Source organism: Pongo abelii, chromosome 11 (assembly GCF_028885655.2).
Source record: "Pongo abelii isolate AG06213 chromosome 11, NHGRI_mPonAbe1-v2.0_pri, whole genome shotgun sequence".
Classification (NCBI taxonomy): Eukaryota; Metazoa; Chordata; class Mammalia; order Primates; family Hominidae; genus Pongo; species Pongo abelii.
In genome coordinates, this window is record NC_071996.2 from 85817727 (window position 1) to 85842086 (window position 24360).

A 24360-nucleotide genomic window follows, 5' to 3' on the forward strand; every position below is an offset into this window, starting at 1 on the left:
TTGCCCAGGCTGGAGTGCAATCGCGTGATCTTGGCTCACTGCAACCTCCACCTGCTGGGTTCAAGCGATTCTCTTGCCTCAGCCTCCCGAGTAGCTGGCATTACAGGCACCTGCCACCACACCCAGCTAATTTTTGTACTTTGTTAATAGAGACGGGGTTTCAACATGTTGGCCGGGCTGGTCTTGAACTCCTGACCTCAGGTGATCCACCCGCTTCAGCCTCCCAAATTTCTGCGATTACAGGCATGAGCCACTGTGCCCGGCCAAATTTGTATTTTTTTTAAAGATGATGTCTGATTTTTTTAAAGATGATTTTTTTAAAGACAAGGTCTCACTGTGTGGCCCAGGCTGATGTTAAACTCCTGAGCTCAAGCAATCCTCCTGCTTCAGCCTCCCAAAGTGCTGGGATCACAGGCATGAGTCACCATGCCCAGCCAGATCTCTACATCATAAACATCACAAAGGGCCTTTGGAGATCACTTGTCCTTGGTACCCAGGAAGTCATGGTTCCTCTGTGTGCTTTATGTGACATCACTAAGTGAATGGTAGCCCATGTTACACCAAGTGCTGAAGGCTGAGATGGTGAGAGCATGAGTCATAAAATGCTCTCTCCCCTTGCTCTCTTTCTGAAGATGACAAACTCCATCTTTTTTCTAAAGTCTTACTAAAGGTGGAAATCTTTTTTCTTCACTTCAATTTTAAAAAATTACTTGTTTTTGTTTTATAGAATAGACTGAGAGTGGGCTTTTAAGAGTAACAAATTGATTTTATATTTATATACAAACACTGCATATTGTTAGACACTTATAAATAGGTTGATGAATATTCAGTATATATGATAGATATACAAGCAGTTTGGTGTGGATATATTAAGCTTACTGAAAAATTTTTAAAATGTGAGATTTTACATATTTCTGACTTTTTCAAAATTTGAGTTTAGAAGAAAGTTGAAATATAGCCCAGAGCTAATTTTCAGGTTGAGCTCTCTGTAGCCCTAGGTACTCCAAACCAAGTGTTTCAAGAGTCACCTGGAGTTGCGATAGTTGGCAGTTTAGGGGGCAAGAACCCTCGTACTCTTTCTGTTCCTCCCCTCCCAATTGGGCAGTTGTATTTATTAAGCATCTGCACCATCCTTTGTTGAAGAAAGGGCTCCCCACTTAAGTTTGATAATCAATGGTCTACAAAAATAGCACTTTGATGAAATCTGATGTCCTGGGAGGAAGGAATTCAGAACAGAAATAGGAAACAGGTTCCACTTGACAGTTTATTTAGTGCGTTCAGAATAGAAGGTAGAGAAACAAGTATTGTAATCAAGATAATATTCATGTACAGAGGAATATAGTGAACATGCAATATTTCTAAAATTGCAGTTTAACAAGAAATAAAAAAAAAGTACAAATGTTTCTCATTCAAGATAATCCACACTTTGAAGATCTCATGTTACACAAAAAAGGGTAATTAGAACTATATAAACAGGTCTTTATAATAAGCACTTAATATAATTAATGTGCAGTTATGATTTTTAAAATTGGCAAACATGCAAAATTGCATTAAATAAGTTATGTCAGATAATTATCCTTTGTTTAATGTTTATTTACAGCTTGTAATTAATGTTTAATCATTTTGTTATCAGTGGTGGGAATCCAAGTTACACAGCACCAAAATATGTTATCAGCGGCAAATCCATACGGGTCTGCAACAACAATTCTTGTGTCCTCAGGAGAGAATCCGACTAAGGGGCATAAAGCAGAAGAGACCAAGGCAAGTTTTAGAGCAGGAGTGAAGGTTTATTGAAAAACTTTAGAGGAGGAATGAAAAGAAAGTAAAGTACACTTGGAAGAGGGCCAAGTGGGCATCTTGGAGGACAAGTGCCCCATTTGACCTTGGATGTAGGGTTTTACATGTTGGCATACTTCCGGCATCTTGCATCCCTTTTCCCTTGATTCTTCCCTTGGAGTGGGAGGCCTGTTAGCAATTTGGAGGTAAGCATGCGCAGTGTGTTTACTGGAGTTGTACGCATGCTCACTAGAGGGGTTCTTCCTTTACCAGCTGAATGTCCTTAGGAGGTCAGCTACCAGTTAAACTCCTCCATTTTGCCTCTTAATATGCGTGCTCGAGCCCACTCTCCCAACTCCTTAGATCTTATCCAGAAGCTGCTGACCACCAGTTTTAGGTGTTTCTATCTACTGGGAAACTGCCTTTTCCTGGCACTGGCTGCAACCAATTATTTTAGAAAGACAGTTTAACAACCGTCTGACATTCCTGGTTGGGATAGGGGGTACCCTCTCTTGCTCTGTTTATGCCTGAATAGCTACCTACTGTAACCATTTATTTTTCAACATACATTTAATTGAAAAATAATGGAAATACAAAATAGGAAAAGTTATGGTCCCTGGCCTCAAGAAAATCCATCTAGTGGTGCTGAAAAGAAAACTTACAAAACAAGTATCTTACAGCAAAGTGAGGTGAAGAGATACGATGATTCAGAGTTGGCAATGGCTGGGGCAGATTTCATGACATAAAGAGGCTTGAGCTGCTACTTGAAAGAAACACAAGACTTTGCAAATTGGGGTGGAAAGCTAAGGGATGCTAGGTAGAGGGTTGATGTGAGCAAGAAATACAATGTGAAGAGCTGTTCACAAGAGAATGAGGGTTTTCCACAGGGAATAATGAGAGAATTGATTGGAGCAAAAGGTTAGGATGAGGAGGTGAAGGAAATTTTTATTTTTGGAGGGGGGTGGGCAGGGAACAGGGTCCAGCTCTGTGGTCTAGGCTGGAGTTCAGTAACAGGATCATGGCTTACTGCAGCATGGAACTCCTGGGCTCAAGTGATCCTCCCGCCTCAGCCTCCTGAGTAGCTGGGACTAAAAGGTACATGCCACCCCACCCTTGGATTTTATTTTTGAAGCCAAGGTTCTCAGTTACCCCAAGGTGAAAGTAGGGTAACAATGTGTATTGCCATTAGGGGTTCCTATGGAAGTCTCTTAAAGAGATGCTTCTACCCTCCCACCATGAGAGATTCTGATTTTTTTCCTTCTTTGCTGTCCGGGTGACAATGTATATAGTATAATGAAGGATGTTACTAAAATGACATGTGCTGCACACCTGAGTCTTGTGGAGGCTGAAGAAAAGGAGGCTTCTGTAGAAAATAGGAACTCAGTGAGTGTTTTCAGACAGCTGGGTAATGTGTATGAAGAAGAAAGCTTTGGGCCAGGCGCGGTGGCTCATGCCTGTAATCCCAACACTTTGGGAGGTGAAAGCTGACAGATCACTCGAGGTCAGGATTTCGAGACCAGCCTGGCCAACATGGCAAAACCCTGTCTCTATTAAAAATACAAAAAGTAGCCGGCTGTGGCGGTGTGCGCCTGTAATCCCAGCTACTCGGGAGCCTGAGGCAGGAGAATTTCTTGAACACGGGAGGCAGATGTTGCAGTAACCTGGGATCGCTCCACTGCACTCCAGCCTGGATGACAGAGTAAGACTCCGTCTCAAAAAAAAAAAACACACAAAAAAAGCAAGTTTTGGCTACTGGTGTGTTAGGCTTGGTGGGAGAAACTGAAGGCAGGGATGTAAGGAGTTGACTGCAATTGTATAGGAATTGAAGAGGCAGAAAGAATATCTGAATGTTTGATGGTAGAGAAGGTGAATGTCAGAAAAAACAAAGCGGAGCAGACACTGTATTAAGAATAACCATTTTTCAAAGTAGGTATTGTTTCTATTTTACAAACAATAAAATCTAGAAATCAAATACAAATCCAAGTTATACAGGTTTTAGTGAGAGAGTTGGGCTCTGAATTGAGGTCTGTCTGACTCTAAATTCCACTAACACACTATGAATTCAATTTTGAGTTTCTAAGAGATGAAAAAAAGAGACAAAAGATGAGCTTGCTTTTGAGGTTTGATGTACGGGTAGGTTGTCCAGCAAGCATCTGGAAAAGTGGCATTTGGCTTTAGAGATGTTGGGCATAGATTATTAAAAATTATTTGCACAGGGTGACAATGATAAGGATTCCAAGGGAGACCACTAAGAGTTGAAAAAGAAAGGAGAGAGCAAAGGCTTGAACAACAATAATATTCCCAGGTTAGAAAAAAAAAATGGGATCAATTATTGAAAAACCAGAAAAGGAGTAGGAAGTTATGAGAAATAGGAAGTGTAGCATCACCAAAAATAGAGAAAACATTTGTACTTAGGAAAAGATTGTCAAAGCTGTTGGATACTGCAGATGTCAAGGAGGCAGGTCTAATTTGGCAATTAGAAAAAAAAATAGTTGGGGTCAGTAGTTTTATTTCGGAAGAGCATTACACAGGAGCCAATCTGTAATTAATTAAAAATCAAAATAGTAAAGATAGGGAAACAGATAATTTACTAAAATCTATAGACACTTCTTTTGAGATTGTGAAAAAATGAAATGAGAGAGAAATTAGCACATGGTAGGTAGGTGGAGGAGCAAGGCCTAGGGAGGGTTTCAATACTGGGCTTCTTTATAGCTTGGTAAGGAAAGAGCCCGTTGAAAGGGTAAAAGATTGAAATGCAGGTAAAGAAAGGAAAATAAATGTCTTAATGGAAAAAAGTTTTTAATTTAAAAAATAAAGAAAATAGGGCCAGGCATGGTGGCTCATGCTTGTAATCCCAGCTCTTTGGGAGGTTGAGGCGGGCGGATTATGAGGTCAGGAGATCAAGACCATCCTGGCCAAGATGGTAAAACTCTGTCTCTACTAAAATTCAAAAAAAAAAAAATTAGTCAGGTGTGGTGGCATGCACCTGTAGTCCCAGCTACTCGGGAGGCTGAGGCAGGGGAATCAGTGGAGGTTGCAGTGAGCTGAGATCACGCCACTGCACTCCAGCCTGGCGACAGAGTGAGACTACATCTCAAAATAAATAAATAAATAAATAAATAAATAAATAAATAAATAAAATAGCAGTAACACCTGTCATCAACCACAAAAATTGTATAAAATAAGTTAAAGGCCATTCTTTTTATTATTATTATTATACTTTAAGTTCTAGGGTACATGTGCACAACGTGCAGGTTTGTTACATATGTATACATGTGTAAAGGCCATTCTTAAATCCTCCAATTTACAAACCCTTTCCTACTTTATCTCTACTGTTAATAGTTTGGTGCGAATCTTTTTTTCTTTTCTTTTTTTTTTTTTGAGACGGAGTCTTGCTCTGTTGCCAGGCTGGAGTGCAGTGGCATGGTCTTGGCTCACTGCAACCTCCGCCTCCTGGGTTCAAGCTATTCTCCTGCCTCAGCCTCCCAAGTAGGTGGGATTACAGGCACGAGCCACCATGCCTGCATAATTTTTGTATCTTTAGTAGAGATGGGGTTTCACCATGTTGGCCAGGCTGGTCTCGAACTCCTGACCTTGTGATCCGCCCACCTCGGCCTCCCAAAGTGCTGGGATTACAGGCGTGAGCCACCGCGCCCGGCTGGTGCCAAATCTTTTTCAACATCTTCCTTTATTTAAAGAAGCATCACTGTTTTTTCTCTCTCTATCTTTCTCTGCATCTGTTCCTAAATAAACCTGTTATTAAATAAAAATGATGCCATATATGCATGCATGTTTTCAAATTACTTTTTTTCATTATATCTATCACAGAGGTCTTTCTTGGTTAATATTTACACTCATATCAAATCCATCTAATTCATTTTAGCTGGTGTATAGTGTTCTTTTGTTTGGCTAGATCATAATTTGTATAGAAATTTCTTTTTAAAAAATTTATTTTTTATTTTGTAGAGAAGTGGGGTCTCACTATGTCTCAAACTCCTGGGCTCAAGTGATCAACCCCTCAGCCTCCCAAGGTGCTGGGATTGCAGGTGTGAGCCACCACATCTAGCCTCAATGTGTGTAGAAATTTCTTCATTGATATACCTCTCTTGGTAGCTTAATTCTAAAAAGTGGATTGCTCTGTGTTGTGGGCTGACTACTCTCCAAAGATATCCATACACTAAGCTTTAGAATCTGTGAATGTTACCTTATATGGCAAAAGGTATTTTGAAGATGTGATTATTAACTTAATCGCCTCTACTGGATATTGAAATAGTAAGATTATCCTGGATTACCCGGGTGAGTCCTAAATGTCATCACAAGGCTATGTGATGGCAGAAGCTGAACAAAGCAGTGTCAGACAGACCAAAGATGCTACATCGTCGGCTTTGAAAAAGCAGGCAGGTGGCACAAGCTAAGAAATATAAGTGGCTTCTAGAAGCTTGACAAAGCAAGGTAATAGATTCTCTCCTGGAGCCTCCAGAAGAAAATAGTCCTTCTGGTACCTTGATTTTAGCCCCACAATACTCATTTTGGATTTTTGGCCTCCAGAACTATAAGAGATACATTTGTAATGGTTTAGTTAACCGAGCTTGTGGTACTCCAATATGACTTTATCTGAACTTTATTACATCTGCAAAGACCCGATTTCCAAATAAGATCATATTCATAAGCATGAAGGTTAGGACTTGAACATAAATTTTTGGGGGACACAATTCAATTCGCACACCCATTTTCAAAAAGTCAATTCGATCTGTGAGTGGTTTTAAAATTTGATTTCTGTGAACCATTTAATTCTGGAATTGTTATTGCCTCATTCCAAAGACAAAATTCTTCCTCCATTTGAGATTTTAGGAAGTCCTAGAAGAAATAGCTGAGCATGGGTGGATGTTTTGGAAATAATCCTCATGGTATGGAGCAGAGAACGTCCCCAGTTGTACGTATGTAGCACATTATTTTATAAAGTCAGTAGCTGGGCAAAACTAAACAATATATTTTTACACACACATATGCAGAATGTGTATATGATTTACGTATGACTATGCCCTAAAGAAAAGCAGCAAAGTGAGGGGAGGTGGACGGCAGGGATGGCACATGCAAGAAGCACGCAAGATTCCGCGGTGTGGAGGGTTCGTGGGTGCGTATAATTATCCTCCATTATTTACATGTGTACTTTATGCGTTCGTTAGCTATATTTTTGTATGTTTTAATATGCAACAAAACAGCGTATGAGTTATGCTTTAATGTAAAATTGTCTACAAAACACAAAATTTAAAAGAAATGGCATACGGATAGTAGAAAACATGCTTTGAGAAAAAAGCGTCATGTACTAAGCCCAGAAATCGACATTGCAAAGAGGCACCAACTGTTTTCATCAAGCAGACTTTTCCAGGTGTTACTCAGAAAAGCTTACCGATGATAAGAGCACTGGGTCAACTCACGCTGATTATGAAACCGTGAGTAAAATAACCTGTGCTCCTATGTAATTTAAGTACCAACAAATCAGGAAGCATTCCCGGATGAAAAGCATTCATAGAACCACACACTGGTTCGCCACCTTCCCGGTGGAAAAACCCTTTTCTCGGAAATTCTCAGCGCAAAGACTTTGCCCTATTCCAAAATGGCTCCGGCGCCCACAACTTAAGCAGGGCGCAGGTCCGGAAGTTACGCAACCCCATAAGGTAGCACGCCGTTACCCGTCGGGAGCGTTTCCGCCATTTTTGAAAATTGGGAAGGTCCTGGTTTTAAGTGTAGTTGCCGACGCAATGGCAGCCTTTGCCGTGGAACCTCAGGGGCCCGCGTTAGGTGAGTGAAATATTGCTTTTCCTTGCTGGCACTGCCATCCATGCTCTGGGCCTGGAGGCGGGCAAGACTGAAAGGCAGTCGTCAGGCTCTCGTCTGCTGGTTTCAGTCGCGGAGGGGGAACCCTTGGGTGCCCCCAAGTTCCTAGTCGGTCCCCTACTCGACGCATCGCCTCCGTACTGCTACAAAGGTGGCGCCGGGAAGCTGTGGGCCCTGGGAGGGTGAAGAAAAGGCCGTCTGGCGGTGACTGAGCTGTGTTTGTGCCCCCACACGCCAGCCGCGTTAGACTGGCCCATACCTTAACCTCCTCCTGATACCCGAGACGCGATGCTGGTTGCTGGATTCCCCGGTCCCCGGTAGCATCCCTGAGAGGAACTGACCGCGGTACACGTGGGTGGGCGGTGCCCTGAAGTGTGTGGGTGCAGTCCACTGCTTCTTGATCACCTGTGCTTCTAGTTCCTGTTTCGACTCCTCTCTCCCGGGCTTTGCCAAAGGAATCTTGTTGTTAATGGAAGCTCGAATCGTGCAACATTTAATCAACCATGTGGTTGGTAATCATTGAGATATTGACCTTAATAGCAAGCTAGGAGTTCGCACGATATTTCCCGCCTTTATTTGGGGAAAGTGACTCTTAAGTATTGTAGGAGGTATTTTTCTCTAATAAGTCACGATCTGAATTTTTTTAAAGATTCATTTCCATTATTCATTGCGGAGCCTCGTTGAAATATGTCGTCTTTGAAAAAAATCTACCACTTTAACAGCACGCGGATTCCTTTTTTTCCTGTTGAGTTTTGCGACTTGTGAGAATCGTCGAAAATTTTAGAACGGAAAATGAACCGTCTTACTGTCATAGAGACTTACCTGAAAAGTTAGGTTATAACTTTCTGAGCTTGGAAAAGAGAGCAAATGTGATATATATGGTGTAGAAAGAGTCTTTAGATTTGAAGGGTATGTAATGCTTGCCATGTTTGGTGTAAGATAAGTTCCTTCTGAGAACAGAGTAACTTGAACTGCTTTAGTCTGTCATAAAAAAAACTAAATGCATAATGTCAATAATGCAGATACTCTGCATTAAAATTTATATACAGATGTCGTCTTGGTATTTATTTTTAATATATTTTAGAGATCAGAAAACTTCATTTCCGGTTCCAAATTTTTCTATTCAACAAAAACATTTTGGAGTGCGTATTTATTGGGGTTACACATGTGAATAACCAATCCCTGTATATTGCCTTGCCAGAAATCTGACATTGGCCAGTATTAATGTTCAAGTCCACATTTTGCAGATATTCCAGGTGCCCACTGGTGTAGTAAAACTAAGGGTTGACTTCAACAAACTGTGCTAGCTGAGTACGTATCTTTTAGGAGCACAGAATATGAAATGTAATTGAGGACATGCAGCATCTTTTCCTTACGTTTGCTTTAAGTGAAATTTAGCCTGAGGGGTGGTTAGTGACAGTCCTGATTAAGAGCCCATTGTGCCCTCCTTCTTGTCTGGTGCTTTCTTTTTTCTTTTCCTTCCTTCTTCCCTCTCTCCTTCCTTCCCTCCCTCCCTCCCTTCCTCTTTTTTGACACAGGGTCTCGCCGTGTCACCCGGGCTGGAGTGCAGTTGTGCAGTCTCAGCTCACTGCAACCTCCGCCTCCGGGCTCAAGCGATCCTCCCACCTCAGCCTCCCAGGGGCTGGGACCACAGGCGTGTGCTGCCACGCCCAGCTACTTTTTGTATTTTTGGTAGAGACAAGGTTTCGCCATTTTGTCCGGACTGGTCTCGAACTGAGCTCAAGCGATCCACCCGCCTCGGCGTCCCAAAATCCTGGGATTACAGGCTTGAGCCTTCTACTATGTCTGTATGTATCCAGATATATCAGAACTTTTCTTAAGCCAATTCTTACTTTATTTTGCTATATATTTTTTTTCTTTTAGGGAGGGGGAGTGAATGTAGTGGATGTTACCAAAAACTTTGCGTTTAATGTGGTATTCTGAATATCTGTTAAGAATATGCTTTTGTTAAGACTTTTGGTTTGATTTTAGTGGATCTTCTTACGAAATATTTCTATAGTGCCATGTAACATAGTAACTAGCACTTTATAAAATAATTACAATGTAATTAGAGTTTTTCAAACCTTGTTTTAGTATTTGCTTTATCCATTTATTGAATTTTTTTTTTTGTCTTTTATACACTTGTTAATATCTAGGCCTAGTATAATGGGAAATAAGAGGAAGACTAAATAGTTGGCAGCTTTTGGATATTAAGAAACAGATTTTTAAGGCTGTCTAGAAGTTAAGTAATAGTTAATAAAAAAACATACAAATAACATAGCAAACATTTGACCCTTCTGAGTGCAGTGAGTCACACTCAGGCTTGTCACCTAGTTGAAAATTATTTTCATAAGCAGACATTGCAAATTCTATATTTATACTTTACTCAGTTTTTGCTGTTATAAAATATTTGTAGAAAATAATAATTCGTATTTATTGAGCACCTAACTGTATATCAGGTACCAGGTCAAGCTATACTTGCAGTAATTCTAACAAAAGCTCTGTTAGTGGATGCTAGCTATGGTTATTCCCTTTTGCTGAGAGAACTTGAACCCACATCTTTGACTCCATAGCCCATTGTTTTCCTTATTCTGCTATTTTGCTCTGAAATTAGAATTACATAGCTCACTCATCTTCATAAGGGAAATAACATCTACTCTATAGATTGTGAGGATTAATTTTGTATCAGTTGTGAGGTTTCATTTCTCTAAGTTGGCTTTATATTGGGATATTTAATGATGATTCTTTAATTTTTTTTTTTTTTAAATAAAAAAGATGAGATCTCAGTGTGTTGCCCAGGCTGGTCTTGAACTCCCGAGCTCAAGTGATCCTCTTGCCTTGGCCTCCCAAAGTGCTAGGACTGCAGGCGTGAGTCACCATGCCCAGCTGTGATTATTCTTGATTTAAACTAATGATTAAGAAAAAAGATACAAAAATAAGTTTTCAACTCTTTTCAACATGTTTCTGAGTTAGGATGCTAGTTATCGCTGTTATTTTCTAAGTGCTCTAATATATGCATGGTTACAGTTTTATCACAATAATGATGAACTTTTTATGGGGAAGAAAAAGAAACAATTTAGCAAGCTAAACCCATTGTGTTTGATATGCTAAGACTTTGTATGTATAAGTAGTGCAGCCTGTCCTTGTTTTCGGTTGTTACATAGTCCCAACTGATTCGGAAATGGAAAGAAGTTATTATATTAGTGTGATTTTTAAACCCCTGAAATAATGTAAACAAAAATAGCTGTCACAGATTAATATTGTGCTGCCAGGCGTAGTGGCTTCACGCCTTTAATCTCAGCACTTTGGGAGGCGAAGGCTGGTGGATCACCTGAGCTCAGGAGCACCAGAGCAGCCTGGACAGCATGGTGAAACCCTGTTTCTACAAAAAAATACAAAAATTAGCTGGGCGTGGTGGTGCAGGCCTGTAGACTTAGCTACTGAGAGGCTGAGGAGGGAGGATCGGTTGAGCCTAGGAGGTGAAGGTTGCAGTGAGCTGAGATTGTGCCACTGCACTCCAGCCTAGTGACAGAGTGAGACTCCGACTCAAGAAAAAAAAAAAGTGAATACAAGATAACTTTACATTTTTCTAGAAATATTTTTTGTTGGCTTTTAAAATAATAAATTCAACTATGGTTCTATTACATCTAAAAGTTTTGATTAAATTTTCAAAATTATGTTAGATTCTTGCATGTTTTTGTCAGATACTGTAACAGAAAAGTCCTTAATTTATTTTTTGATTCATGTAGGATCTGAACCAATGATGCTGGGTTCACCCACATCTCCAAAGCCAGGAGTTAATGCCCAGTTCTTACCTGGATTTTTAATGGGGGATTTGCCAGCTCCGGTGACTCCACAACCTCGATCAATTAGTGGCCCTTCAGTAGGAGTAATGGAAATGAGATCACCTTTACTTGCAGGTAGGTGAATTGCTTAAAATAATTTTTATAGACATGCTAAATACAGGGATGTCCAATTTTTTGGCTTTCCTGGACCACATTGGAAGAAGAATTGACTTGGGCCACACATAAAATACAGTAACTCTGATAATAGCTGATGAGCTAAAAAAAAAAAAAAAATGCAAAAAAAATCTTAAAATGTTTTAAGAAAGTTTACCAATTTGTGTTGGGCCACATTCAGAGCCATCCTGGGCTTCATGCAGTGTTCAAGCCATGGGTGGGACAAGCTTGTGCTAGAATTTTAAAAAGTGTAATGGTGCAGCATTCACCCTCATCAATACATTCATTCATTAAAAAAATTTAAGCAATGTGTCTATTATAAAGCAAAGCCTTTATTTAAAGGCTCTTGGAATAGAGGTGTAAGCAGTATAAGCTGTAATTTCTAGAGCCACTAAAATGTATTCTATGTTTTATTCATTCTAAGATGCCTTTGAATTGGCTTTTAAGTACTACTAGGAAAGATAACCCTAAATATGACACAATGCTAAGATGCCATTTTTTGTAAAATTTCTGTTTTGGAGATGTCAGAGTGTGGTAGGGGGAAGAGTGCCTCATAGAGTTGATGAAATACCATCATTTAGCTTCAACTGAATTGATTTAAAGTAATTCATCTTAAGATACAAGAATAGGAAATAATCGGTCAAAAGAAGTGTAACTTGAAGATGTAGATACGAATTTTGCCTTTAGTCTTAGTGAATTGAGATTCTCACATACAGCATGTTTAAGGAAACTAGGGGGAGGTTTTATACACAGAACTGGTGATTGTGAGGGCAAAGTATTGTAAATGCAGCCTGTATTTATTACAGAACTCCTTTAGCAAAGAAATATTTTTAAAAATGACTTCGAAGTTTTAACTGAGTAGTGAGAATTAGATACAGAAGTGTTGAATTCTAATTGTGAGCTAATATCCTTTAGTAGTTGTTCAAGTGAAAACTCTTTTTACCTTAATTGCCCTTTAAAGTATTTTTGCTTTAAAATGGTTTATTATTTAGGATTTATCAGGGAGAATGATAAATTATATTTGAAGTAATTCATTTAACATTAAACATTAAATTTCAAATGTGTTATTTTATTATGGTAGCCAACATATATTGATTGCTTATGAGCCTGGCAGTATGCTAATCATTATTTTGTCAATCTTAAAGGGTAGGTAATAGTATCCCCATCTTTAAAAAGAGAAAACTGAGGCTAAATGCAATAAATAATTTGCTGAAGCTCACTTGCTAGTAAGTGAGAGAGCACTATAAACCTCAGGTTAGTCTTATTCCATAGATTGTGCTCTGAATAGCTTAAGCTGTACAGTCCAGGCTCAGACATTAGTCTTACCGATGGTCTGGGCTGCATCACTATTTGACATTGCATGTTCTCTGATCGATAAAGACATCTTTATGTCACAGAACTTGGTCCTTTTACTACATCTTTATTATGTACTTAAATATATTTCTACTGTGAGAAACATGAATGGGATCTACTTAATCTGGATAGTCAAGTTCTACATTAGGGAATTATATTTATTCAGGAATCTACAGACTGGAGCTGTTTAGTACCTACTTTCAAGTGAGAAATGGGATCAAGTTTTGTATTTAAATGTTAAGCGTTTTGTAGAGCAAGCAAAAGTTACATGTGTTTTGTGAAAACTATGATTTTCATTAACTACTTACTCCGAATCCTTTTATTCAAAATGCAGTCTGTGGATCAGCAGCATTGGCATCACCTGGGAGCTTATTAGAACTGTATAATCTCAGGCTTCACCCTACACCTTCTGAATCAGAGTCTGAATTTTAACAAGGTCCCCAGGTGACTGTTCAGCATATTAAAGTTTGAAAAGAACTAGGAGACAAGATTTTAAGTCAGTATTTCAAAAATATCAATTTAAAAAATCTTACCAAAAAGACAGAAGAATCCTTTTTTTTTTGTGTGCTGTAGGTGGGTCACCACCACAACCAGTTGTACCAGCTCATAAAGATAAAAGTGGCGCTCCACCAGTTAGAAGTATATATGATGACATTTCTAGCCCAGGACTTGGATCAACACCTTTAACTTCGAGAAGACAGGTAATATGAATACGCTTTTGATCCACAATGAACAACATCATGGTTTTATGTGGCTGTTCAGTGAGAGTCAATACTTTGAAATGTTTCCCTGAAGTCTATTTTAATAGACTATGCAACTATGTTGCACCGAATAAGCATTAAACACATCATAGAATGTACTTCAATTGTGTTGATGATGAACTGTACTTAACAGTGTAGAACTCTAGATTTTCTCTCATAGGTAATTCTCAGGTTTTTATAGGTATGCCTTATCCACCTGCCCATACCTCCAACCTACTTAATGTACATGTAGAATGTGATTATCATTTAAATCATTCTGATTGTTTAAGAAGTTTAATATTTAATATTTAAAAATTATTTGAAAGAACAAATGAAAATTTAGAGTTTCATCTAGATCTAGGGCACTTGTCAGCTGAGAAGTAGTATGGATTTGTCTTTATTTTCTTCTTTTTTTAGGGTCCCCAACAGGGTCCTGCTCGGTTGCCCAGGCTAGAGTGCAGTGGCACAGTCATAACTCTGCAGCCTTGAACTCCTGGGTTCAACCAGTCCTCCTGCCTCAACTGTCCTATTGGGATATAGGCACGTGCTGCTATGCCTGGCTAATTGTATTTTTTTTTGTAGAGATGAGGTCTTGCCGGATTCAGGTGATCCTTGCACCTTGACCTCTCATAGCTCTAGGTTATAAATGTGAGACACTGTGCCTGGCCGACTTTTCTTTTAAGTAGAAAATTTAGCAGCTTCATAGACAAAAGTGTTTCCTATTACTGTGCTTAGTAGGATGTATAAACAAAGTTTATCAGTTAAGTTGATAAGTTCTTTATATAAAGATATGTCTGCTGTTTGCTTTAGATAAATGTTTTATGCCTTTCCCTAAATTGTATTTAGTGAAGTTGAGAGTTCAAGAATATTAGAAAGCATTTTTCAGTGGATTCATGCTATTTATAGGCTTGATATGTCTGGCATACTAGATTTCCTTGTCAAGTAAAGCAAAATTCATTCACTGTGGTAAACAGGTTGCTGTTTCTTCCCAATACTTCTAGACTTGCCTTCCTGTCCAACAGGAGCCACTAGCTAAGTGTGGCTATTGATACTAGAGATATAGCTAGTCTTTATTGAGATATACTTTATAAAATACACACTAGAGTTTGAAGACTTAGAAAGAATGTAAGGTATCTTATTTTTTTATGTTGATTACATATTGAAATGATAATGTTTTGGATGTGTTTGGCTAAATAAACTATTACTAAATTTTACCTGTTTGTACTTTTAAAATGTGCCTACTAGAAATGGTAAAATTACACGTATGGCATTTGTTGTTCCTAATGGATATCCTGGTCTGGGATGGTTTTCTAAAGGTTGCTAAGTAAAGCTTATGATTAGTTTGGTATGAAGGCTGGGCGTGTTGGTGCACGCCTGTAATCCCAGCACTTTGGGAGGCCGAGGTGGGTGGATTGCTTGATTTTTATGTATTTTTGTTTATTATTATTATTTTTTGAGACAGGGTCTTACTCTATCACCCAGACTAGAGTGCAGTGAAATGCTCATGCCCCACTGTAGCCTCGACATCCTGGGCTCAAGTGATCCTCCCACCTCTTCTCCCTAGTAGCGGGGACTACAGACGTGCACCACCATGTCTTGCTAACTTTTGTATTTTTTGTAGAGATGGGATTTGTCCTGTTGCCCAGGCTGGTCTTGAACTCCTGAGCTCAAGTAATCCACCTTCCTTGGCCTCCAAAAGTGCTGGGATTACAGGTGTGAGCCACTGTGCTGGCCTTTGGGCAGATTGCTTGAACCCATGAGTTTGAGATCACCTTGGGCTACATGGCGAAACTCTGTCTCTACTGAAAATACAAAAAAAAAAAATTGGCTAGATGTGGTGGTGTGTACCTATAGTCCAAGCTACTCAGAAGGCTGAGGTGGGACGATTGCTTGAGCCTGGCAAGCTCAGGCTACAGTGGGCTGTGATCGTGTTACTGCACTCAGCCTGGGTGACAGAGTGAGACCCTGTCTCAAAAATAAAATAATAAAAATTAAAAAATTAAAAAATTGTTTGTTACAAGAACCACTGGCTTCTAAATTTGTGCAAGTTTTCATTACTTCTCTGATGATACAGACAAAGGTTTACAGATATTGCTGTATTCAAAATGTTTCAAAAACTCATGGGTCATGATTTATAGAGAATATTTTTGATTTGAAAGTTGGTAGGAATATTATTGCTAGATTAGAGCCCAAATTAGTTATGCCCCCTGGAATTTGCTCAACCTTTTTCTATCATGAAAGAATTGGCATTAATAATTGAAGAATAAATTTTATATCTCTCCCAACATTCTCTCAGCATTTAGTTCTGGTTGCTAAATGAAGCTATTTGAGATTTCCTTAGTTTAATTAGAATCTGTTTTAAAAAATCTTTATTGAGTTCTAGAGAGATTCTGTTCTCATTTATTGATTGGATATTGTCTTTGTTTTAGAAGGATTTTTAACTATTTTAATCCTTAATTTTTTTATATTTAAAGGAACTGAAATGGATAATTTACCAGTTTTGGAACTTTCTACTGGTAGTGGTAGGGATATGCTGTCTTTTATTGTTTAGACTGATTTGAATCTATAGTATTTCATGGTTTCTAAGTATCTGTTGAAAATCAAATTTTGTCACCCTTCTGTTTTTCTATATGAACTTGGTCATTTTAAAAATTACCATTATCTCTGTTATTTCAAATATTGTACATTAGAAACTAAAAACAGTTACCATGTCACCTTTTACAGAAGATAGCCTTTTTTTTTTTTTTTAAACATAATATGACTTTTCTTATTTTAAACAAATACTAAGGGATCTAGTAAATTTTAGGTTAATACTGTTTAACTTACGGGGAAAAAAGAGTGCATTTGTACTTTGAGCTAATTAGAGGCATCTCCAGCACATGATAAAAATTCAGTTATCCATTGAATGAAGCCTTTTAACACTTACTGTATTTATGTTTTGCATTTTTACCATAACACTTTCTTCTGTTTTTGTGTAGCCAAACATTTCAGTAATGCAGAGTCCTCTTGTTGGAGTTACATCTACTCCTGGAACAGGTAAGTGATTCTTTCTTTTTTTTTTTTTTTAAAGACAGGGTGTGGCTCTGCTACCCGTGCTGGAGTGCAGTGGTGTGATCATGGAGTAAACAACTCTGACACCAAATACTTCTCTATTCTTCGAATGAATTTAATGTAAGATGTTTGTTGGTAACTGCCAAAATTTTTTATTTTATATTTCAAACTTGGAGATTTTCCGAAATCTCTATAACTTCTTTCAGGAAGGAAATACTTTGTATATTGATTATTTTCTGAATCAAATCACCCTAAAGGTATGATGGGGTGAATATTCAGAATGTCTTTTTAAGAAATTGTATACTTAATAGATGTTTGAAGTGTCTCATTAGTTATTAAAACTTGTCAATAAAAAAACCATTGCGATTGGGATGAAAAGGAATAGTTAAGACACAATAATAAAGGTGTTTTGAGAGATGTTAATGCATAGTTATAAATCTGAATGCCGTTGAATAGAAGCAGCCACTGATTATATACCTAGTTTTTCTTTAAGATTGATGGCTTTTTAATAATCATCATTATCCTTAGCACAGTTCTTCATATGTAGTCATATGTGTATAATCCCATCAAATGTTTATTCAGCAAATATTTGAGCACCTAACTATGTACTCTGGGAAATAGTAAACAAAATAGATATTCCCTGCCTTTATGGAACTTACATTTATTTGCAGAATTTACATTTATAAACAAAACAAATTATAAAGTTTGTTAGAAGGTATTACATTTTGTGGAGGAAAAAATTAAGCAGCAAAGGGGGGAAGTGGGTGGAGACTTAGAGTTTTAAATAGGGTAATGTATTAGTTTTTTGTTGCTGCCGTAACAAACTACCACAAACATAAAAGTGGCTTAAACAAACAAATTCATTGTCTTTCATTTCTGGAGGTCAGAAGTTTGAAATGGGTCTTGGTGGGCTAAAATCTAGACATTGGTAGGGCTGTGTTCATTTATGGAGGTTCTAGACAAAAATCTATTTTTCTTTTTTTTTGAGATGGAGTCTTGCTCTGTCACCCAGGTTAGAGTGCAGTGGCACCATCTTGGCTCACTGCAACCTCCACCTCCTGGGTTCAAGTGATTGTTCTGACTCAGCCTCCTGAGTAGCTGGGATTACAGGTGCTCGCCACTGTGCCTGGCTAATTTTTTTTTTCTTTTGTATTTTTGGTAGAGATGGGGTTTCACCATCTTGGCCAGGCTGGTCTTGAACTCCTGACCTTGTGATCTACCCGCCTCGGCCTCCCAAAGTGCTGGGATTACAGGCTTGAGCCACTGCGCCTGGCCGGCAATAATCTATTTTTTTGCCTTTTCCATTTCTAGAGGCTACTTACGTTTCTTGGCTTGTGGTTCCCTTCCTCCATCTTCACAGTCAGCAACTTTGTAACTCTCTGATCATTCTTCTGTAGTCACATCTCCCTCTCTCTTTTAAAGACCCTTGTGAATACATTGGGCCGTTCTAGATAATCTAGGATAATCTTTGTATTTTAAGGTCAGTTGATTAGCAGCCTTAATTCCACCTGCAACCTTAATTCCCTTTGCCATGTAGTGTAACATTCACAGGTTCCAGGGATTAGGTCATGGCCATCATTTGGGGACCTACCCAGCTTATTCCACCTACCACTGATAGTTAGGGGACAAGTAAACTTTACTCAAAAGTCTGTAAGTGAGGGAGGTAGGGAATAGTATTCTAGACGGAGGGAACAGTGTGTCTGGGGTGTTCAAGGAAGAGTAAGGGGACAGTGACTGAAATGGAGTAAGTGAGAGGGAGAATAGTAGAAAATGACGTCAGAGAGGAGAGGTAATGGGGGCAGATGTATTACAGGGCCCTGTAGGTTATTGTCACAACTGGTCTTTACCCAGAAAAGGTGGAAGACAATAAGGATGAGACTGTTGCTGGGTTCAACTAGTTTGGGAGTAAAAATTAGCTTAGAAGCAAGGAGACAAGTTAGCAGGCTACTTGTAGCAATCTAGGTGAGAGATGATAGTGATAGAAAAAGAAGGCAGGCAAGAAGGAAAAGAATACAATAACAGGGAAAGATGGAACATAAGAAACAATAGCAAGACAGTAGATTTTAAACTAAGCAAATCAGGCATGTGCCTATAGTCTCAGCTACTCGGAAGGCTGAGGCAGGAGGATTGCTTGAGCCCAGGAATTTGAGGTTGCAGTGAGCTGATTTTGTCACTGCACTCCAGCTTGGGTGACAGAACAAGACCCTATCTCTAAAAAAAAGTAAATAAAAATTTAAAAAAAAGCCAAAAAACTAACCAAATTAACAATTATGTAAAATGTATTAAACACTCTGGTTAAGGCAGGTATTGTCAGAATGGATAACAAAAGGAACACCCAAGACAAATTGGATCCTTGGAATCCTCCAAGTCTGAATTTCTTGAGGCAGTCTGTGAGCACTCATAGGCCATGTCTTTAAAGTCTACATTTCTAGTAAAATGTTCTTCAAGGAAACTTAGTCATTTTCTATCACGATGCTCAGAATTCTTCCAGCCTCTATCCACTGCCTGATTTCTAAAGCCATTTCCATATTTTTAGTTGTGTGTTAACAACAGCACCTGACTTGTACCAAAACCTGTACTAGTTTTCTGTAGTTGCCATAACAAATTACCACAAACTTAGTGGTTCCAAACAATACATGTATTATCTTCTGGTTTCTAGAGGTCAGATATCTGGGCTGTTGCTTAGAGCTCAGGTGTCAACAGGGCTGTGTTTCTCTCTGGAGGCCTTGGGTATGAATCTGCTTCCAGGCTCCTTCAAGTTGTTGGCAGAATTTAGTTCTGTGTGGTTATAGGAATGAATGAGGTCCCTCTCCTTGCTGGCTGTTACCTTAAGATCTTAACTTCTAGAGGCTGCCCTCACTCCCTGGCTCATGGCTCTCCATCTTCCATCTTCAGATATAGCAATGGCAGATCAAGTCCTTTGTTATGCTTCGTATCTCTCGAGCTTTACTTTTCTGCCTTCTGCTGGTGCTTAGAGCTCGTTTGATTATATCAGGCCCATGAGGATAATCTGAGATAGTTCCTTATTCTAAAGTCAGCTGAGTAGTAACCCTAAGTTCATCTGCAAAGTTCCTTCACGGCAGTACCTAGATTGGTTGATTGGATTACCAGTCAGTCAAACCAGGGGACAGAAATCTTGGAGGCCTCTTTAGGCTGGGCACAGTGGCTCATGCCAGTAATCTCAGCACTTTAGGAGGCCGAGGAGGGCAGATCACTTGAGGCCAGGAGTTTGAGACCAGGGTGGCCAACATGGGGAAACGCTGTCTCTAGTAAAAATATAAAAATTAGCCAGGCATGGTGGTGCACGCTTGTAATCCCAGCTACTTGGGAGGCTGAGATGGGAGGATCACTTGAACCTGGGAGGCAGAGGTTGGAGTGAGCTGAGATCGAGTCACTGCACTCCAGCCTGGGTGACAGAGCGAGACTTTGTCTCCAAAAAAAAAGAAATCTTGGAGGCCTTTTTAGAAGTCTATCTACTGTGTATGTCATGATCAAACATCTAGAATGTCACTCTAATCTTTTCAGCCAGGTGACTGAAGTTGAATGTCTAGGAAAATTAGTTCTGAACAGCCTTAAGCTGATCAAACTGTAACAAATAGGTGGATGATGATGCTTTGTTACACACAGAAATAGTGACTATTCAGTTATTTGAGTCATGCCAGCTGCCACTGGCTCACGCCTGTAATCCCAAGGCAGGTGGATCACTTGAGTCCAGGAGTTTTGAGACCAGCCTGGGCAACATAGTGAGATGCCTGTCTCTACAAAAAAAATTCAAAAATTAGCCTGGCATGGTGGCACACACCTGTAGTCCCAGCTACCTCGGAGGCTGGGGTTAGGAGGATCACTTGAGCCTGGGAAGTCAAGGCTGTAGTGAACAGTGATCACACCACTGCATTCCAACCTGGGTGACAGAGTGAGACCTCTTTGTTTCAAAGAAATAAAATAATTGAGTCAGTAAGTGATCCCAGGGACATTGAAAATCCCCAAACAGGGCTGGGTGCGGCATGATGGCACATGCCTATAATTCCAGCGCTATGGGAGGTCAAGGTGGGAAGCCCTCCCACCTTCCAGCGCTATGGGAGGTCAAGGAGTTTAAGGCTGCAGGCAGCTATGATTGCACCACTGCATGCCAGCCTGGGTGACAGCGAGACCTCAAAGAAAAAAAAAATGCAAAAACACATAATGTTAAGTAATGTTTTACATTTTAGCGGCTTTCTTAGTTGACTGAAAAGCATACATTTTATACATTTTAATTTTCCTACTGTTGTCAAGTAGAAAAGCACAAGATTAATGTTAATAAATATCTTTTTGTTAACTTATTTTTTTTTCTAATATAGTAACTTCTGTGAGGTTTTGTAATTATAGAAACTACATATGAAAATACAAGAGCTGTGATAGGAAAAATACCTATCATGAATTGGCCACTGGGAGCCACTGCTGCTTCTACTTTGAGTTTAAGGAATTTACATATAGAAAGTCTTAATGGGGCATAAGTGACAAAGAATATTTTTGAAAAGATGACAAGGTGTGGAGATCTATCATGCACGGCCAATGATAGGCAAGAAATAGAAAAAGAGAATTGACAGGAAAATTGAGGGGAAAACCTAGAGTTTTCATTTAGAGCTATATACATATTTTTTTTTTTAGCTCCTATATTTAGTGTTAAGTGAATTTTTTTGGATAATTAGTAAATCTCAGCTTTCTGAGATTGGCAGCTTTTATAAAGAGATGTCATGGGATATAATGGCATGACTGCCACTTTATGCTTAGGTTGTTTTTTGCACCTAAAGAGGTTAGTGGGTTTATTTTATTTTATTTTTTAAACATTCTGTAACGGATGTTAAGATCTTTTTTAGAATATTATTTCTGGTGCAGGAAAACATTGGTCATAAGTCAAAATAGGAAATCTGGATTAAAGAATATAAGAAACTCTTAGTCATGGTATATTACTGCCCCTGGTAAAGAACATTGAATGTGTTTGCTCTACTTTCCCCATCCTCATCCCTCAGTATTTTTTTTCTGCTGCAATTTAAGTTTTCTTCTGCTTTTCTTCTTCCTTTATATTTTTTATTACTTTTTTTCTTGAGAAGTTTTTTCACTTATATATTAGCTCTCTTCCAAAATGGTAGGTCACTAGTTAATTAACTAGAATCATTATTTGTGTTAGCATATTGTTAACAGGTTAAGTGTGATATTAAGTGATAGTAGCACTTTATGGCGCTTTTGTTGATGCAAGGACCTCAGAGTTTTGATAGTGTTCCTGGAAGTGGGGGCCAAAAGGGACTCTTCTTTTTCTGGTTTGGGTTAGGTACTCCTTACATGTGTTCCTTTTAAAGCTCTCTCTGCTTGGCTCTCATCTGTCTTTATTACTTGATTATGAACTCCTTCAAGACAGAGATTTTTCCTGTGTCTTCAGTGTTTACCCATCTCAGAGCTGGGTACAAAGGGCCTACCTAACATTAATCCTGTGCTTTTCCACTTGACAACAATAAGAAAATTAAAATGTATGCTTTTCAGTAGACTAAGAGAGCTACTAAAATGTAAAACATTACTTAACATTATGGTTTTGCATTTCTTTATTTTTTATTTTTTTGAGAAAAGATCTCGCTGTCACCCAGGCTGGAGTGCAGTGGTGCAGTCATAGCTCCCTGCAGCCTTAAACTCCCAGGCTCAAGCAGTCCTCCCACCTCGACCTCCCATAGTGCTGGAATTATAGGCATGTGCCACCATGACATACCCAGCCCTTTGTAAATGTTTGTTGACTGAATATATTGATGGATATAAGCTGTAGAGATTTGAATGGTGGCCTCCATACAATAGGTCCACATTCTAATCACTGGAACCTGTGACTGTTAACTTACATGATTGAGTTAAGGATTTTCAGAGGGGAGACTCTGAAGGAGAGTCTAAAGAGTTAAGGAGGGAAGGGGAGAGAATCCTGGATTGCCTGGATGGCGCCTAAATCCAATCACAAGGGTCCTTGTAGGTAAGAGGCAAAAAGAAATTTGAAACGGAAGAGGAAGAGAAACATATAGAGGAGAGAGATGTTCAGAAGGGGGCAGAGATTAGAGTGTTGTTTCCAAAGCATGCCATAAGTCACCAAAAGGTGGAGGAGGCAAGCAGTGGCTCCTTCCATAGAGTCTGCAGCAGGTGTGCCACCTTGCCAACAACATAATTTTGGACTTCGGGCCTCCAGAACTTGTGAGAGAATAAATTTCTGTTTTAAGCCGTCCAGTTTGTGGTAATTTGTTACAGCAGCCATAGGTAACTAATATATGTAAATATTGTTTTGAGACAATGACATTCCAACACCAGTATCCACTACCAAATAAGAGGATTGGAGTATTTGCATCCAACTTGGCAAGGCATGATTTTTCTTTAATAATACTGAATAAAAACTATCCTTATTCTAGACTGTGTAGCTTCTTGTTGCTGCTGAACCATATTATCACAAATTAATATCTTAAAACAACACAAATTTATTGTGTTACAGTTATGGAGGTCAGAAGTCTGAAGTAGGCCTCAGTGGACTAAAATCAAGATGTTAGCAGGACTGCATTCCTTTCTGGAGGCTCTAGAGGAGAATTTTTTTTTTTTTCTTTTCTAACTTGTAGAGGCTGCCCACATTCTTTGGCTTATGTCCCCCTACCATCTTCAGAACCACCAGTGTCCAGTGAGTGTTTCTACATTATTCTTTTCCTTTCCTCTTCCCCTTTTAAGGACCTTATTGGTTATATTGGGCCTATTTGGATAATCTAGGATAATCTTATTTTTAATTAGTCACCAAAATTTTATTTACTCTCATGTCAGATTAACTATGCTACCATTGAGTGGTCTCTAGTTATGGTGGTGGCAATATTTATGTTTTAGTCAAAATAATAAATTCAGATAGTTTTAGAAAATTAAATAGAACTTACTGTAATCCCAGCAATTTGGGAGGCCAAGGCGGGTAGATCACCTGAGGTCAGGAGTTCAAGATCAGCCTGGCCAACATGGTGAAACCCCATCTCTACAAAAACTACAAGAAATTAGCCAAGCATGGTGGTGGGCACCTGTAATCCCAGCTACTCAGGAGGCTGAGGCAGGAGAATCACTTGAACTGGGGAGGTGGAAGTGGCAGTGAGCTGAGATTGTACCACTGCACTCCAGCCTGGGCAACAAGAGCAAAACTCCAAAAAAAAAAAAGGAAAATTAAATAGAACTTTAATACAACAAAATGCAATAATCTTTAACCTTATTATGAACTAGCCAGTCCAGATCTTAGAGCTATTCTTTTTGGAATTTACTTCTATGTCCAAATTAGATGCTATATTAGTTTACTCTTGCCATTGTAACAAATTACCACAAATGTAGTGGCTTAAAACACTTTACATTTATTCTCATTTATCCCAAAATCAGTTTCACTGGGCTGAAGTCAAGGTGTTGATAGATTACCTCTGGAGATTCTATGGACAATCAGCTTCCTTGTTTTTTTTTTTTTTTTTTTTCAGCATCTAGCTGGATTCTCGTTTATGCCTTTTTCCTTCATCTTCAAAGCATATCATTCCAGTCCCTGCTTCCATAATCACATAGCCTTCTCTGAAGTAAAATCTCCTACTTCCCTCTTGTAAGGATACTTGTGGTTACATATAGGGCCCACCTGG

At 39.0% G+C, this 24360-nt stretch overlaps 1 protein-coding gene across 4 annotated transcripts in view; it reads left to right on the plus strand.

Moving 5' to 3' along the window:
- The first annotated feature begins 529 nt into the window (after positions 1-529).
- NUP35 (nucleoporin 35) overlaps positions 530-24360 on the plus strand; it is a 44148-nt gene continuing 20317 nt past the window's right edge. The window contains exons 1-5 of one of the 4 annotated variants that reach the window (XM_054549569.2): positions 530-670; positions 1634-1761; positions 11364-11534; positions 13500-13627; positions 16645-16702. In XM_054549569.2, coding sequence (XP_054405544.1) covers positions 11375-11534; positions 13500-13627; positions 16645-16702 — 346 coding nt within the window. In that variant the 5' untranslated portion in view covers positions 530-670; positions 1634-1761; positions 11364-11374. Of the gene's footprint in view, positions 671-1633; positions 1762-7456; positions 7579-9289; positions 9423-11363; positions 11535-13499; positions 13628-16644; positions 16703-16811; positions 16838-23331; positions 23391-24360 lie in introns of those variants that run through there. The other 3 variants (XM_002812652.4, XM_054549570.2, XM_054549571.2) reach the window with 3 other exon arrangements.